We start from the raw sequence: 15,729 nt of genomic DNA, 5'->3' as shown, positions 1-15,729 counted from the left end.
ATTGTTTATTGGTGTTTGACACTTGGTGTGTTAGTTCGTTAGCGTAGAGTGGCCATATCGAAATAAAACTGCAAATTTTCAACGAAACACACATACACACACAAAATAACAGCATAAAACAAACAGCGAAACAAGAAACCAATGTGCATGTGCAAATTTATTTTGTCAATTTGTTACGTGTAACATAAATGTTGTTTTTTTTACTGTTCCCTTCTGCTCAAATAAAACTTTAGTTTAATTTACATATAGAATAGTGTTTTATTTAAATTTGTGTTAGGCAATTTGTTACTCGAACTCGTTTAATGAGGAAACGTATATTTTAGTTTCAATTAGTAATCCTAATGTCGCTGTTCTTCGAAGAAAATCTTGTTTCCCAGTTTAATGTATTTAAGACTTAAGCATTAAATATTTCTTACGATTGAAGTGAATTATTCACCACGTGTAAACTTCATAATCCTTGTAATGGTAATCTGTCGTACAGTAGATTTAACAACCTGTAAAAAGTGGAAATCATAGTGACAAAATTATTACCCGGAAAATTACCAAGTGTAATAGTTCACAATTCTTATTAAGTAAAAGTAAAAAGACGTCAATCGAGAAAGCTTAAACAAATATTTTATTCAAAGTATGCACTATCACATGTTACAAATTGTCGTCATCTCTCTGCCAATTTGTGAGTGCCATCAAAGAAAAAATTTTCATCTTTCGAGATAAACAATTGATGAAAATAGAAATAGTAATTGGATGGAGTCAGGTCCAGTGCGTATGGCAGGTATTCTAAGAATTCCCAGGCAAATGTAGAAATGGTGCCCTTTAAAGATTTCGTCGTTAACAAGTTTTCGTCTCCAGTCACGATCTAATGCGATAAACTTTTTCATTCATATCGAGGAAATAAACCTTGTGACATTGTTTCGCGTCTTTTCATCTGTCTCTCGTTCAGCTGATGAGGTACCTACTTTTCTGTCTTCTGAATCTTATCCATGGGATGCAGACGACCACATATTGTTCGACAACCAACGTTTAACCTCTCTGCCATTTGTTGCATACTTAAAATTCAGCATCCTTTTTTCTATTGACCTCGACGTCTTTCCAAGTCTAATATAAGTGATCTGTGTACGTTGCAATGAACACTAAATTACCAACAACACGACAAAAGAAAAATGACTGTAAACAAATTCTCAATTAAGAAATTTTAACCTAGCTAATTACCAGTAACTTTTTATGATTTTGGTTGACATCGGATTTTATCATATAAAAAACTGTCATCTTTATGTTACTACAGGCATACTACTAGTTAGTACTTGTGTAGTCTAACTTTTTCCTTATTAGAGTGATAATCATCTTATAAAAGTTATGATACTAACATTACCTTCGATTTAGCTTGGAATTTTCTAAAATAATTCTTTTGTTATTTTAATTTCATATATTATTCATATGATCGCGGAATTTGTATGACGGCCATATGTATATGCTTCTTGTGTTCTTTTAATCTTGTAAAAAATCTCTTGTTTCCTTCAATATAAATTGAACTGCATTCACATGGTACTTGGTAGTTCGTTGTAAGTACAATCCAACTTTACTCGACTTCACAATTCAACTTCAGAGTTGACTACTTGACCGTTAGACTTCTTTAAGTAAGGGAGTGTGGTGTTTACATTAATAAACACGATGGGTAGACGTGATCTGACATTATGTGGAGAAATGGAATCCCAAACAATTATAACACTTATTTACTTTGGAGAATACCTGACTATTAGGGGTGTTTTGGAAAGGAATCGATCACATTTGCAAATCGGATGAACCTTATGACAACACCAGTAAACAGGTTCTATTCCACTAATAGACGGGAGTGGCAAATGAAATCGTCTTCATAGTTTCCGTGAAACGTTTATAGAGGTGTTTACTGACAACAAATTTTTTCTGCCTTCGCAGAAGCCAATTTACAAGTGTAAAATCCTACAAATACAATTCAATTAAATGATATAGAGTTGAATGAGATATTTGAAGTTTCGCAAATATTGTTCCAATAACATGATGTGGGGATTCGTTTGTTCTCATATCAACCGATAATATGACAATAAAGCAACTTGATAATTGGTCGATGTGAAAGTATTTTCATAACCTGCGGGGGATACACTGAAAGATACGGTGAAATCAGTATTGAAAAGAAGAGGTAAATATTTGTTGTCATTGATCAACGTTTTAAACAACTCGTAAAAAGAGAGTCGTCCTATTATAACGCCGAAAAACTGAAAGTGAATTTGACGTTGATGATTTCAGGATAGGTAAATTGTTTATATTCCATAAATGAAATACTTTTCGATACAATATTTAAAAAATAGGTTTCTAATTACCTAGATTATCTTTTTCAAAATCTACACACTATTTAAAAAATTTATAATGGTCAGCGACTGTGAAGAAGTTAAAAAATAAAACAATTTTCTAAAATAATAACAAACATGTCTCTCTAGAACACGATTTGGTCGAAAAAGAGTATAGAGACAAATCCCTACCTGCTTTCAAAAAACCTGTGCCGATATTTATAATCAACATTATAAAGAAAAGCAAAATATTTATTAATATGCTGAAATCAATAAATTTAGTACAAAATAAATCACATTTTAGATCCTCCTGTAATTTGGAGCAAAAGTAAAATACTAGTGCTGTTAATTAAGTTAATTAATTAAGTAATGTAACATTCATTAAATTAAACAAATAATTTAAGTAATTAAATCATATTTATTTAAACACAAACACATTGAACATACCACTAGTCTTGAGTGATTCAAAATGGCACGATCCTTAGATCACTTGCACTTATAACAAAAATATACTCATTACATGTATGTGGGTCGAAAAATAGGTAAATTAGAAGAGAGAGAAGAAATATTTGTTCCCAATGTGGCCAGGTTGCAGTAGGTATACTATTTTTAAAAAATTGTCACAACACAACATTTTCTTCATCATTGAACATAAATTTATGCCATAGCATAAATTGTGGTCCAATTCTTGGCCTGTTCAGTTGCTTCGTCTGTCATTGATTTCCATAATCAGCTGCTAATATTTGGATGCGCTAAGAGAGCTTTTATGTACAAGAGCCCTGTCCTCAATTTGATGACGGGAAACCCTCTAGTTTTCTGCACATCCATATACTCGAAACCCTTCTTGTCAATGTTCGGGTGAAGAATTTTTGAGGGGAAACGTGTTCTTAGGGAAGTAACCGGATAACTTTCGGGTATGAAGAAGATCAGTTTAAATAATCCACCCTCGCGTTTTAGGGATTTAAGATACGTTCACATCCGGTTAATGCAACTAAAGTACGGTTTACATTCGCTTAACGTAACTTACGGCACACGATTATAACCATAATAAATAAATTAATAAAATTTTATACACGAGAAACAAAAACTTTATACCATTTGCGCAGAGTATACACTGTCTATAATCAATTTATGTATTGTATGTATTAGGAATAAGTTGATGATAAAAAATGTTGTTGTTTAGTTCATATTGTATGTAAAACACATAATGTGAAGAATATCACAATTATGGTAACTTCTAAATTTTATGTAAAACGTATTATTCCTGAATTCCTAAATGAAATCAATCAACGTGAAATAAACAGCAGATTTATTACCAGTGACACCAGGCCGTTCCTTCGCTGATTTCACAGACAACAAAATTAATTATTAAACAAACGAATTTATTAAAAATATTTATATGAATGATAAATTATATTAATAAATATACCTACAATAATGTGATATAATATTTTACAATATAGAATTAAATTTAAACAACATTTACTTCAGACTTCCAAAAGTCGAAGTTCTCAATAGCCCTGTTGATATTTGGATGTGCTAACAGAACTTTAATACATAAGAGCAAAGTTCTTAACTTTATATCTGGTGACCAACTAGATCTCAGAATATCTATGTGGACGAACCCCTGCTTGTCGATATTGGGATGAACAATTTTTGTTACGAATCGTGCTCTTAGAGGGAAAACCAGATAGTTTTCCGGAGTGAAGAAGACCAGTTTGAACAGTCCTCCGTCGTATGGAGAAATTAAGGCAAATTGTTCCTACATATAAAATGAAAAATACATCTTTTTTATTATCGGGTAATTCCGCCTCTGCTTCCTATTATAGCTTGTACCTTACATGGCATATTTCTTCTCAGGTCATCCATATGATTTTGATCCAAAGCGTCCCATGACTCAGCAAGAAGTGACCTCCCAAGCATATTACAGGCGTGTTCTATGCAATTTAGATTAGGCAACAAGGCTAGTAGGACAGACATTCAATTTGGGCATTTTATAAGTGGTTGAGGACGATCCTAGATCTGTACAATCTAGCGTTGTCGTCCAAAAATCGTTTTTCGGGGTACGGGCAGTGTGAAAATAAAACTGACACTAAATTAAACTAAAATTCTGTTAAATACGGTACTAAAATTTATTTTCAATCCTTGTGGCTATTTGTGCCGCTCATGGCTGACTCTTATCGGTCAAGCTCACATTTATATCCTCAGCCGGTACTTCTAGAATACTCAATCCCAGTTGAGTCTCAGTTTCGCACGCCGCACGCAGCGATCACCGGCAGATCAAACAATATCATAATTCTCTTTCCTAACACCAAGCTATTTTCGCTGCACGATAGGCAAGCTGGAGGGGTAGTCGCCTTATGGGTCTCCTGCAATAGAGACCTACATCATTTAAAAGTGACTTAAAACTGTCTTTGGGCTTATATGATGTCCAGTAGTCAAAATCAGGTCTTGCCTGAGAAGTGTGCTGTTCTCCTGATTACTAATCTGTCTTCACTGTCAAATGTAACTCTTTGCCGATATTTTCTAGGGCAATCTCTGACATGTCCAGTCCCCAAAAACCGTTGATAAGGTCTGCACACTATGGATTGGTCAACATTAAATGCTGCGGTCACATCAACTTGACTTGAGCCTCCTTGAAGAATTTCTATACCACGATGTCGGTCAGGTTCTGACAAATGACATCTTAGCACGATTTTAAGAACAGGCATTCTAAAAGTCTAGAGATTTATTGTTTTCCTATTTACATTTTTATTCACAAATAATCAACGTATACAGGACGTACAAAAATGACTTTTATATTTATATTTTAGTCGAAATATGTTAATATGCTAATACTTTTCCGATTACTTTAGTATGTAACAGTAATACATTAAATTTTTTAAATGACATTGATTACTTCCTACTGAATATAAAACATACAATGACGCCGAAGAATTTCGGTCATTGGACTACCACTAGTAAGTCGTAAAAATTGTGTAATGATTTGTAAATTGATTCCAATTCACCTTTAAACACAATTGATCGATTTTTTAAGTTATGTAATTACAATAACTTCTAAATTTAATGTGAAAAAGTATCACTCCTGAATTCCTAAATAAAACCAATCAATGTGAAATAAACAGCAGACATAGTACGAATGACACCATGCCATTCGTTCACTGAATTCACAGACAACAAAACAAAATTAATAATTAAACAAACGAATTTATTAAAAATATTTATATAAATGATAAATTTTATTAATAAACATACGTAAAATAATATGATATAATATTTTAAAATATAGAACTAAATATAAACAACAGTTACTTAAAATATTATACATAAATCTATGCCATAGCATAATTTGTCGTCCAATTCTTAGCCTGTTCGGTTGCTTCTTCTGTCATCGACTTCCAAAAGTCGACGTTCTCAATAGCGTTGTTGATATTTGGATGTGCTAACAGAGCTTTAATGCATAATAGCAAAGTTCTCAACTTTATAACGGAAGACCAACCAAATCTCAGAATGTTCATGTCAACAAACCCCTCCCTGTCTATATTGGGGTGAAAAATTTTTGTTAGGAAACGTGCTCTTGGAGGGGAAGCCGGATAATTATCCGGGATAAAGAAAACTAGTTTGAACAGTCCTCCCTCGTATGGAGATCCAACGGGTCCGGCCATGACTGCATGAAAATGACGACGATATGAATTTACTGGAGTTACGCTAAATCCCGGTGATGGATTATTGTAGAGATCTATGATTTCTTCGAAAATTTTGTGTCTTCCCTCCATTTCTCTGATTGTAGATTTTTAACACAGCACACGAAAATTACTATTAGTTTTAGAAAGCAGTCGACACAAGTTATTCTCAGTTGTCAATATTTGACAAATATTGTTCATTGTGATTTAAGTAACGTTTACATATGCTTAAATGTAACTTAAGGCACACCATTATAACCAGAAAAAGTAAATTAAAATTTTGTACAGATGAAGAGGAAACGTTATATCATTTGCGTACTCTTTTAAATTATACAAATCTCATTGATTAGGTCGTAATGTATGAAAAATACATAATACGATCGAAGAATTTAAGCAATTTGGCTTTCACTTGTAAATTGTAAAATGGTCCACCCACATTAATCAGATTACCGGTGTAATGATTTGCACATTAATTCCAATTCATCTTTAAACACAATTGATGTTCGATTTTTTAAGTTATGTTATTACAATAACTTCTAAATTTAATATGAAAAAGTATCACTCCTGAATTCCTAAATAAAACCAATCAATGTGAAATAAACAGCAGACATAGTACGAGTGACACCATGCCATTCGTTTACTGAATTCACAGACAACAAAACAAAATTAATTATTAAACAGACGAATTTATTAAAAATATTTATATAAATGATAAATTTTACTAATAAACATACGTAAAATAATATGGTATAATATTTTAAAATATAGAACTAAATATAAACAACAGTTACTTAAAATATTATACATAAATCTATGCCATAGCATAATTTGTCGTCCAATTCTTAGCCTGTTCGGTTGCTTCTTCTGTCATCGACTTCCAAAAGTCGACGTTCTCAATAGCGTTGTTGATATTTGGATGTGCTAACAGAGCTTTAATGCATAATAGCAAAGTTCTCAACTTTATAACGGAAGACCAACCAAATCTCAGAATGTTCATGTCAACAAACCCCTCCCTGTCGATATTGGGGTGAAAAATTTTTGTTAGGAAACGTGCTCTTGGAGGGGAAGCCGGATAATTATCCGGGATAAAGAAAACCAGTTTGAACAGTCCTCCCTCGTATGGAGATCCAACGGGTCCGGCCATGACTGCATGAAAATGACGACGATATGAATTTACTGGAGTTACGCTAAATCCCGGTGATGGATTATTGTAGAGATCTATGATTTCTTCGAAAATTTTGTGTCTTCCCTCCATTTCTCTGATTGTAGATTTTTAACACAGCACACGAAAATTACTATTAGTTTTAGAAAGCAGTCGACACAAGTTATTTTCAGTTGTCAATATTTGACAAATATTGTTCATAGTGATTTAAGTAACGTTTACATCTGCTTAAACGTAACTTAAGGCACTCGATTATAACCATAAAAAGTAAATTAAAATTTTGTACAGATGAAGAACAAAAGTTATACCATTTGCTTACTGTATTAAATTATACAAATCTCATTGATTAGGTCGTACTGTATGAAAAACACATAATATGATCGAAGAATTTAGGCAATTGGGCTTCCACTTATAAATTGTAAAATGGTCCACCCACATTAATCAGATTACCGGTGTAATGATTTGCACATTAATTCCAATTCATCTTTACCAACAATTGATGTTCGATTTTTAAGTTATGTAATTAAAATAACTTCTAAACTTTATGTGCAAAATATAATTTCCGAATTCCTAAATAAAGCCAATCAACGTGAAATAAACAGCAGACTTAGTACGAGTGACACCATGCCATACGTTCACTGAATTCACAGACAACGAAACAAAATGAATTGTTAAACAAACGAATTTATTAAAAATATTTATATTAATGATAAATTTTATTAATAAACATACGTAAAATAATGTGGTATAATATTTTAAAATGTAGAAGTAAATGTAAACAACAGTTACTTAAAATATTGTACATAAATCTATGCCATAGCATAATTTGTCGTCCAATTCTTAGCCTGTTCGGTTGCTTCTTCTGTCATCGACTTCCAAAAGTCGACGTTCTCAATAGCGTTGTTGATATTTGGATGTGCTAACAGACCTTTAATGCATAAAAGCAATGTTCTCAACTTTATAACAGACGACCAACTACAACTCAAAATATCCATGTGGACGTATCCCTCCCTGTCGATATTGGGGTGAAAAATTTTTGTTAGGAAACGTGCTCTTGGAGGGGAAACCGGATAATTCTCCGGCACAAAGAGTATCAGGTTGAACAGTCCTCCCTCGTATGGAGACCCAACGGGTCCGGCCATGACTGCATGAAAATGACGACCATATAAATTTACTGGAGATACGCTAAATCCCGGTGATGGATTATTATATAATTCTATGACTTCCTGAAATATTGTCGCCATTTCTCTCAGATTGTAGATTTTTTACACAGCACACGAAAATTACTATTAGTTTTAGAAAGCAGTCGACACAAGTTATTCTTAGTTGTCAATGTTTGACAAATGTTGTTTATAGTGATTTAGTTTACATCTGCTTAAACGTAACTTAAGGCACTCGATTATAACCATAAAAAGTAAATTAAAATTTTGTACAGATAAAGAACAGAAGTTATACCGTTTGCTTACTGTATTAAATTATACAAATCTCATTGATTAGGTCGTACTGTATGAGAAACACATAATATGATCGAAGAATTTAGGCAATTGGGCTTCCACTTATAAATTGTAAAATGGTCCATCCACATTAATCAGATTACCGGTGTAATGATTTGCACATTAATTCCAATTCATCTTCACCAACAATTGATGTTCGATTTTTAAGTTATGTAATCAAAATAATTTCTAAACTTTATGTGCAAAATATAATTTCCGAATTCCTAAATAAAGCCAATCAACGTGAAATAAACAGCAGACTTAGTACGAGTGACACCATGCCATACGTTCACTGAATTCACAGACAACGAAACAAAATGAATTGTTAGACAAACGAATTTATTAAAAATATTTATATAAATGATAAATTTTATTAATAAACATACGTAAAATAATGTGGTATAATATTTTAAAATGTAGAACTAAATGTAAACAACAGTTACTTAAAATATTGTTCATAAATCTATGCCATAGCATAATTTGTCGTCCAATTCTTAGCCTGTTCGGTTGCTTCTTCTGTCATCGACTTCCAAAAGTCGACGTTCTCAATAGCGTTGTTGATATTTGGATGTGCTAACAGACCTTTAATGCATAAAAGCAATGTTCTCAACTTTATAACAGACGACCAACTACAACTCAAAATATCCATGTGGACGTATCCCTCCCTGTCGATATTGGGGTGAAAAATTTTTGTTAGGAAACGTGCTCTTGGAGGGGAAACCGGATAATTCTCCGGCACAAAGAGTATCAGGTTGAACAGTCCTCCCTCGTATGGAGACCCAACGGGTCCGGCCATGACTGCATGAAAGTGACGACCATATAAACTTACTGGAGATACGCTAAATCCCGGTGATGGATTATTATATAATTCTATGACTTCCTGAAATATTGTCGCCATTTCTCTCAGATTGTAGATTTTTTACACAGTACACGAAAATTACTATTAGTTTTAGAAAGCAGTCGACACAAGTTATTCTTAGTTGTCAATGTTTGACAAATGTTGTTTATAGTGATTTAGTTTACATCTGCTTAAACGTAACTTAAGGCACTCGATTATAACCATAAAAAGTAAATTAAAATTTTGTACAGATGAAGAACAAAAGTTATACCATTTGCTTACTGTATTAAATTATACAAATCTCATTGATTAGGTCGTACTGTATGAAAAACACATAATACGATCGAAGAATTTAGGCAATTGGGCTTCCACTTATAAATTGTAAAATGGTCCACCCACATTAATCAGATTACCGGTGTAATGATTTGCACATTAATTCCAATTCATCTTTACCAACAATTGATGTTCGATTTTTAAGTTATGTAATTAAAATAACTTCTAAACTTTATGTGCAAAATATAATTTCCGAATTCCTAAATAAAGCCAATCAACGTGAAATAAACAGCAGACATAGTACGAGTACACCATGCCATTCGTTCACTGAATTCACAGACAACATAACAAAATGAATTGTTAAACAAACGAATTTATTAAAAATTCTTATATAAATGATAAATTTTATTAATAAACATACGTAAAATAATGTGGTATAATATTTTAAAATGTAGAACTAAATGTAAACAACAGTTACTTAAAATATTGTACATAAATCTATGCCATAGCATAATTTGTCGTCCAATTCTTAGCCTGTTCGGTTGCTTCTTCTGTCATCGACTTCCAAAAGTCGACGTTCTCAATAGCGTTGTTGATATTTGGATGTGCTAACAGACCTTTAATGCATAAAAGCAATGTTCTCAACTTTATAACAGACGACCAACTACAACTCAAAATATCCATGTGGACGTATCCCTCCCTGTCGATATTGGGGTGAAAAATTTTTGTTAGGAAACGTGCTCTTGGAGGGGAAACCGGATAATTCTCGGGCACAAAGAGTATCAGGTTGAACAGTCCTCCCTCGTATGGAGACCCAACGGGTCCGGCCATGACTGCATGAAAATGACGACCATATAAACTTACTGGAGATACGCTAAATCCCGGTGATGGATTATTATATAATTCTATGACTTCCTGAAATATTGTCGCCATTTCTCTCAGATTGTAGATTTTTTACACAGCACACGAAAATTACTATTAGTTTTAGAAAGCAGTCGACACAAGTTATTCTTAGTTGTCAATGTTTGACAAATGTTGTTTATAGTGATTTAGTTTACATCTGCTTAAAAGTAACTTAAGGCACTCAATTATAACCATAAAAAGTAAATTAAAATTTTGTACAGATGAAGAACAAAAGTTATACCATTTGCTTACTGTATTAAATTATACAAATCTCATTGATTAGGTCGTACTGTATAAAAAACACATAATACGATCGAAGAATTTAGGCAATTGGGCTTCCACTTATAAATTGTGAAATGGTCCATCCACATTAATCAGATTACCGGTGTAATGATTTGCACATTAATTCCAATTCATCTTTACCAACAATTGATGTTCGATTTTTAAGTTATGTAATCAAAATAATTTCTAAACTTTATGTGCAAAATATAATTTCCGAATTCCTAAATAAAGCCAATCAACGTGAAATAAACAGCAGACTTAGTACGAGTGACACCATGCCATACGTTCACTGAATTCACAGACAACGAAACAAAATGAATTGTTAAACAAACGAATTTATTAAAAATATTTATATTAATGATAAATTTTATTAATAAACATACGTAAAATAATGTGGTATAATATTTTAAAATGTAGAACTAAATGTAAACAACAGTTACTTAAAATATTGTACATAAATCTATGCCATAGCATAATTTGTCGTCCAATTCTTAGCCTGTTCGGTTGCTTCTTCTGTCATCGACTTCCAAAAGTCGACGTTCTCAATAGCGTTGTTGATATTTGGATGTGCTAACAGACCTTTAATGCATAAAAGCAATGTTCTCAACTTTATAACAGACGACCAACTACAACTCAGAATATCCATGTGGACGTATCCCTCCCTGTCGATATTGGGATGAAAAATTTTTGTTAGGAAACGTGCTCTTGGGGGGGAAACCGGATAATTCTCCGGCACAAAGAGTATCAGGTTGAACAGTCCTCCCTCGTATGGAGACCCAACGGGTCCGGCCATGACTGCATGAAAATGACGACCATATAAATTTACTGGAGATACGCTAAATCCCGGTGATGGATTATTATATAATTCTATGACTTCCTGAAATATTGTCGCCATTACTCTCAGATTGTAGATTTTTTACACAGCACACGAAAATTACTATTAGTTTCAGAAAGCAATCGACACAAGTTATTCTTAGTTGTCAATGTTTGACAAATGTTGTTTATAGTGATTTAGTTTACATCTGCTTAAACGTAACTTAAGGCACACGATTATAACCATAAAAAGTAAATTAAAATTTTGTACAGATGAAGAACAAAAGTTATACCATTTGCTTACTGTATTAAATTATACAAATCTCATTGATTAGGTCGTACTGTATGAAAAACACATAATACGATCGAAGAATTTAGGCAATTGGGCTTCCACTTATAAATTGTAAAATGGTCCACCCACATTAATCAGATTACCGGTGTAATGATTTGCACATTAATTCCAATTCATCTTTACAGACAATTGATGTTCAATTTTTAAGTTATGTAATTAAAATAACTTCTAAACTTTATGTGCAAAATATAATTTCCGAATTCCTAAATAAAGCCAATCAACGTGAAATAAACAGCAGACTTAGTACGAGTGACACCATGCCATACGTTCACTGAATTCACAGACAACAAAACAAAATTAATTATTAAACAAACGAATTTATTAAAAATATTTATGTACATGATAAATTTTATTAATAAACATACATAACCTGTCGATATTGAGGTGAAAATTTTTTGTTAGGAAACGTGCTCTTGATGGGGAAACCGGATAATTATCTGGGATAAAGAATACTAGTTTGAAGAATCCTCCCTCATATGGAAACCCAACGGGTCCGGCTATGACTGCATGAAAATGACGACGATATGAATTTACTGGAGTTACGCTAAATCTCAGTGATAGATTATTGTACATTTCTGTTATATCTTCAAATATCTTGTTTCTTCTCGCCATTTCTCTGAGATTGTAAATTTTTAACACAGCACACGAAAATTACTATTACTTTTAGAAAACAGTAGACGCAAGTTATTCTTAACTGTCAATATTTGACAAAGGTACTTATGGTGATTTAAGTAACGTTTACATGCACAATTTTTATTTAGTACGTACTAGTAATACAAGAAGTAATAAGCAATATTATAGTTTAGTTCGTACAAAATGTAAAACACATATGTTAATGTGGTTGAAGAAGTACTAACCCACCACTAGAATGCAAGTAGATACCAATTTATCCATCAAGATGTATTTCATCTATCATGATGGTTTTTTATGTTACGTAATTATAATTTCTAAATTTTGGACTTGGTACAAACGGCAGCTTGCCAACCTTTCGCTGAATTCACAGACAATAAAATTAATTATTAAACATACGAATTTATTTAGTATTATTAAGAATAATGAATTTTCACTAATTACTTATTAACAATTAGTAATATTTATAAATTTTTAGTTATCGAGATTTATCAAATGTATTTGTAGGAGTTGAAAGGCATTCAAAAATTATTTACAATCTGCGACAATTAATTATGTGTAAAAGACGGGTATTATCACAGTTCTACTGAACACATTATTAATTAATCTTCATTCAGAAAAGTTATCTCTTGCTTCAGAAACGATATATACTTATTGCTCTTCCGTGTGTCATAAATTTGACCAAATCAAATAATCACTCGTATTACAGTTTCGTCGCTGATTCCAATAGCATATTTTGGGTTGTTTGTAAATCTGCAATCCTTCAGGTTATTGTAACGTGTTTTTGAATAAGACTTTTATTTGTATCAAATTTTGAACATTGTTAGTCAAATTAATACTGGTAAATTCATTACAGTTTCATTCTGATAATGAGACAAATTTTTTAGTGGTCGAGGATAAATTCAATAATAAAAACCTATTTTTTTAGGTCACATCATATTTGACAAAGAACTCTCATCCTCTAACATTATTAATGGAACATATTTATATGAAAAAGAAAAGTAGTCCCTTAATTTTTACCAATGTCGATCATTACAAGGGAAATTTCGGGGCCAGACACAATAACGCTAAAGTTTCTCACCACATTCAATTTGTTTTTTTCCTCCCGGCACAGTTCATTCTTTAACTTTTATGGTCATTTAGAAAGAACAGACTTGTTCGGTTAGAAACTCCCGAGGCGCTGTTAACCTTTTTTATTAAATTACGAAAAATGAGCGAAGTAGTCAACTGAATATTTTTGATTTTATTATAATACACGTTAATTATAACACAGTAAGTGTTCATTAAACAAGAATTGTGGATAATATCTGAGTTAATTTTAAACTTTTATATTAAATTAAATATATTTATTAATAGGAAAAAATCAATAACGTTATATAAATATTGGGCAATATATAATCAATAATTGTGTTCAAATGTTTGAACATGAAATTATCATTTATAAATTATATGGTTATTGTTTTTATATTAATTAGTTTAATGTTCTGCATTTTCAAAGTATAATTTAAGTCAAATTGTCAAAACGTATTAATATAAATATATAATATCAATAGTTAATAAAACTTAGTAATGGTTAATTATCTTTAAAATATTTTCTATTCTATACGAAATTTATTTACCTACACCAAATGATTTATTTATATTAGTGAACAGTATTTCCAAAACTGAATCAAAGACTAAAAAAATGTAATAAAATAACACCGCAATTAGAAGATTTATTTTATTTCAAATATACAAATTCAAAGGATTTTAATCTTTCACCAGTTATACAAGGTATCACATCTAAAATGTACTGCGTGATATTACAGACTGGGAAAGAACTTTTCGACAAAATCCAACACGTCAAGTCTGCTTGTCAGGGGCAAAAAAACATAGCAAAACCGTCAACCCCCTAAGAGAGGAATGGGGGTCAAATGACCTTCAATAAAATGGGGTTAACCTTGCTACGTACTTTTTGAAAATCGATCCATTCGCTCAGAAAATTATAGGGCATTTTTGAGATAAAATAGAAAGTGCAAGTTGTACGCCATTGTGAGGTGTAGCATTCTCCAAATAATCTATCCAAATATGTAAATATATTGACCATAAACTAGGCTACACAGGAAACGATTTTTCCCACATCAGCATGTTCAAAGCGTGATACAATAAAACACAATAAATTTTATTGTTTACAGGTATAGGCGGACAATCGAAACAAATCCAAAGGAAGCGCGAGCTTTAATAAAAAGGAAACCATAAACTGGCGTGGCATGTTGAGCATTAAAATTTTATTACAAACGGATTCCTGGCCACTCGAAAGTTTACTAAACGCGGCAAAATATTAAGGGATCAAGTGTGTGGAGATGCGAATGGGTAGACGGCGCGGGAGGTTAAGGGGGCGATCTGGGAACAGCCCCGAGATGTTTATATTGCCTGTGTAATATTTTCCCAATTCGTTTCGGCTGATTGAGTGTGCGATCATCGCTTGATAGACGACCACCGACGTTCTTCGTTTGCTTTTTTCCCCGTTCAGCTCCGTCTTTTTCTGCGGACGATGTTAAACCGGACGCCAGCGCAATTTTAATTTTTAAATCAAATACTCCTTTTTTACACCTAATGTGGCAGGGCGATGATCCAATTATTTGCGGATTATGATTTTGTTGTTTGTAAATTTCTCATAAATAATATCAAATGCGCAATGCCTATGTTGATGTCGATCGAGATCTTTTAAAAATGAAATTTTTATAAATTATTAATCAACCCTCGAACTCGTGGAACCCAAAACCAACGAAAAATGAAAATAAAAAACTTTCGAACGTTATTAATATTAAATACTTACTACCATGCACTGAAACATTGAAAGTGGAGTATCGATCTCCGGTTATATTCTTTCAAATAAGAAAGCTATTTTTACGGTAAACTGATTTTCAATAATATTCATGTTTCCGTATTCTCGTGTTATAAATCTAGTCTGGCAAAATTGTTTCAGGCATTTCATAA

The 15,729-nt window shown here is 32.3% G+C and overlaps 7 protein-coding genes across 7 annotated transcripts in view; 1 reads left to right on the top strand and 6 right to left on the bottom strand.

The window, feature by feature from the left end:
* Positions 1 to 536: 536 nt before the first annotated feature.
* LOC109598052 (alpha-(1,3)-fucosyltransferase C-like) overlaps positions 537 to 15,729 on the top strand; it is a 265,775-nt gene continuing 250,582 nt past the window's right edge. Inside the window, exon 1 of the mRNA XM_049961456.1 lies at positions 537 to 546. The gene's annotated coding sequence lies outside the window, so the exon portion shown is untranslated. The remainder of the gene's footprint in view (positions 547 to 15,729) is intronic.
* LOC126266476 (uncharacterized) lies at positions 5,654 to 6,097 on the bottom strand. Its single transcript, XM_049970539.1, has one exon. The coding sequence runs from the start codon at positions 6,095 to 6,097 to the stop codon at positions 5,654 to 5,656; it is 444 nt and encodes a 147-aa protein (XP_049826496.1).
* LOC109597847 (uncharacterized) lies at positions 6,816 to 7,259 on the bottom strand. Its single transcript, XM_020013627.2, has one exon. It carries the CDS (start codon positions 7,257 to 7,259, stop codon positions 6,816 to 6,818), a length of 444 nt encoding a protein of 147 aa, XP_019869186.1.
* LOC126264133 (uncharacterized) lies at positions 7,976 to 8,308 on the bottom strand. Its single transcript, XM_020013615.2, has one exon. It carries the CDS (start codon positions 8,306 to 8,308, stop codon positions 7,976 to 7,978), a length of 333 nt encoding a protein of 110 aa, XP_019869174.2.
* On the bottom strand, positions 9,123 to 9,455 carry LOC109597798 (uncharacterized). The gene has a single exon (XM_020013573.2). The coding sequence runs from the start codon at positions 9,453 to 9,455 to the stop codon at positions 9,123 to 9,125; it is 333 nt and encodes a 110-aa protein (XP_019869132.2).
* On the bottom strand, positions 10,269 to 10,601 carry LOC109597835 (uncharacterized). Its single transcript, XM_049970522.1, has one exon. It carries the CDS (start codon positions 10,599 to 10,601, stop codon positions 10,269 to 10,271), a length of 333 nt encoding a protein of 110 aa, XP_049826479.1.
* LOC126266474 (uncharacterized) lies at positions 11,416 to 11,748 on the bottom strand. Its single transcript, XM_049970521.1, has one exon. The coding sequence runs from the start codon at positions 11,746 to 11,748 to the stop codon at positions 11,416 to 11,418; it is 333 nt and encodes a 110-aa protein (XP_049826478.1).

Source organism: Aethina tumida, chromosome 1 (assembly GCF_024364675.1).
Source record: "Aethina tumida isolate Nest 87 chromosome 1, icAetTumi1.1, whole genome shotgun sequence".
Classification (NCBI taxonomy): Eukaryota; Metazoa; Arthropoda; class Insecta; order Coleoptera; family Nitidulidae; genus Aethina; species Aethina tumida.
The sequence above is the reverse complement of the archived record's forward strand: the minus strand, read 5'-3'. Positions and strand labels throughout refer to the sequence as shown.

Bases quoted from the DNA above. Each gene is read 5' to 3' on its own strand.
- LOC109597847 (XM_020013627.2), bottom strand. From the start codon at position 7,259: ATGGAGGGAAGACACAAAATTTTCGAAGAAATCATAGATCTCTACAAT.
- LOC109597835 (XM_049970522.1), bottom strand. From the start codon at position 10,601: ATGGCCGGACCCGTTGGGTCTCCATACGAGGGAGGACTGTTCAACCTG.
- LOC126266476 (XM_049970539.1), bottom strand. From the start codon at position 6,097: ATGGAGGGAAGACACAAAATTTTCGAAGAAATCATAGATCTCTACAAT.
- LOC109597798 (XM_020013573.2), bottom strand. From the start codon at position 9,455: ATGGCCGGACCCGTTGGGTCTCCATACGAGGGAGGACTGTTCAACCTG.
- LOC126266474 (XM_049970521.1), bottom strand. From the start codon at position 11,748: ATGGCCGGACCCGTTGGGTCTCCATACGAGGGAGGACTGTTCAACCTG.
- LOC126264133 (XM_020013615.2), bottom strand. From the start codon at position 8,308: ATGGCCGGACCCGTTGGGTCTCCATACGAGGGAGGACTGTTCAACCTG.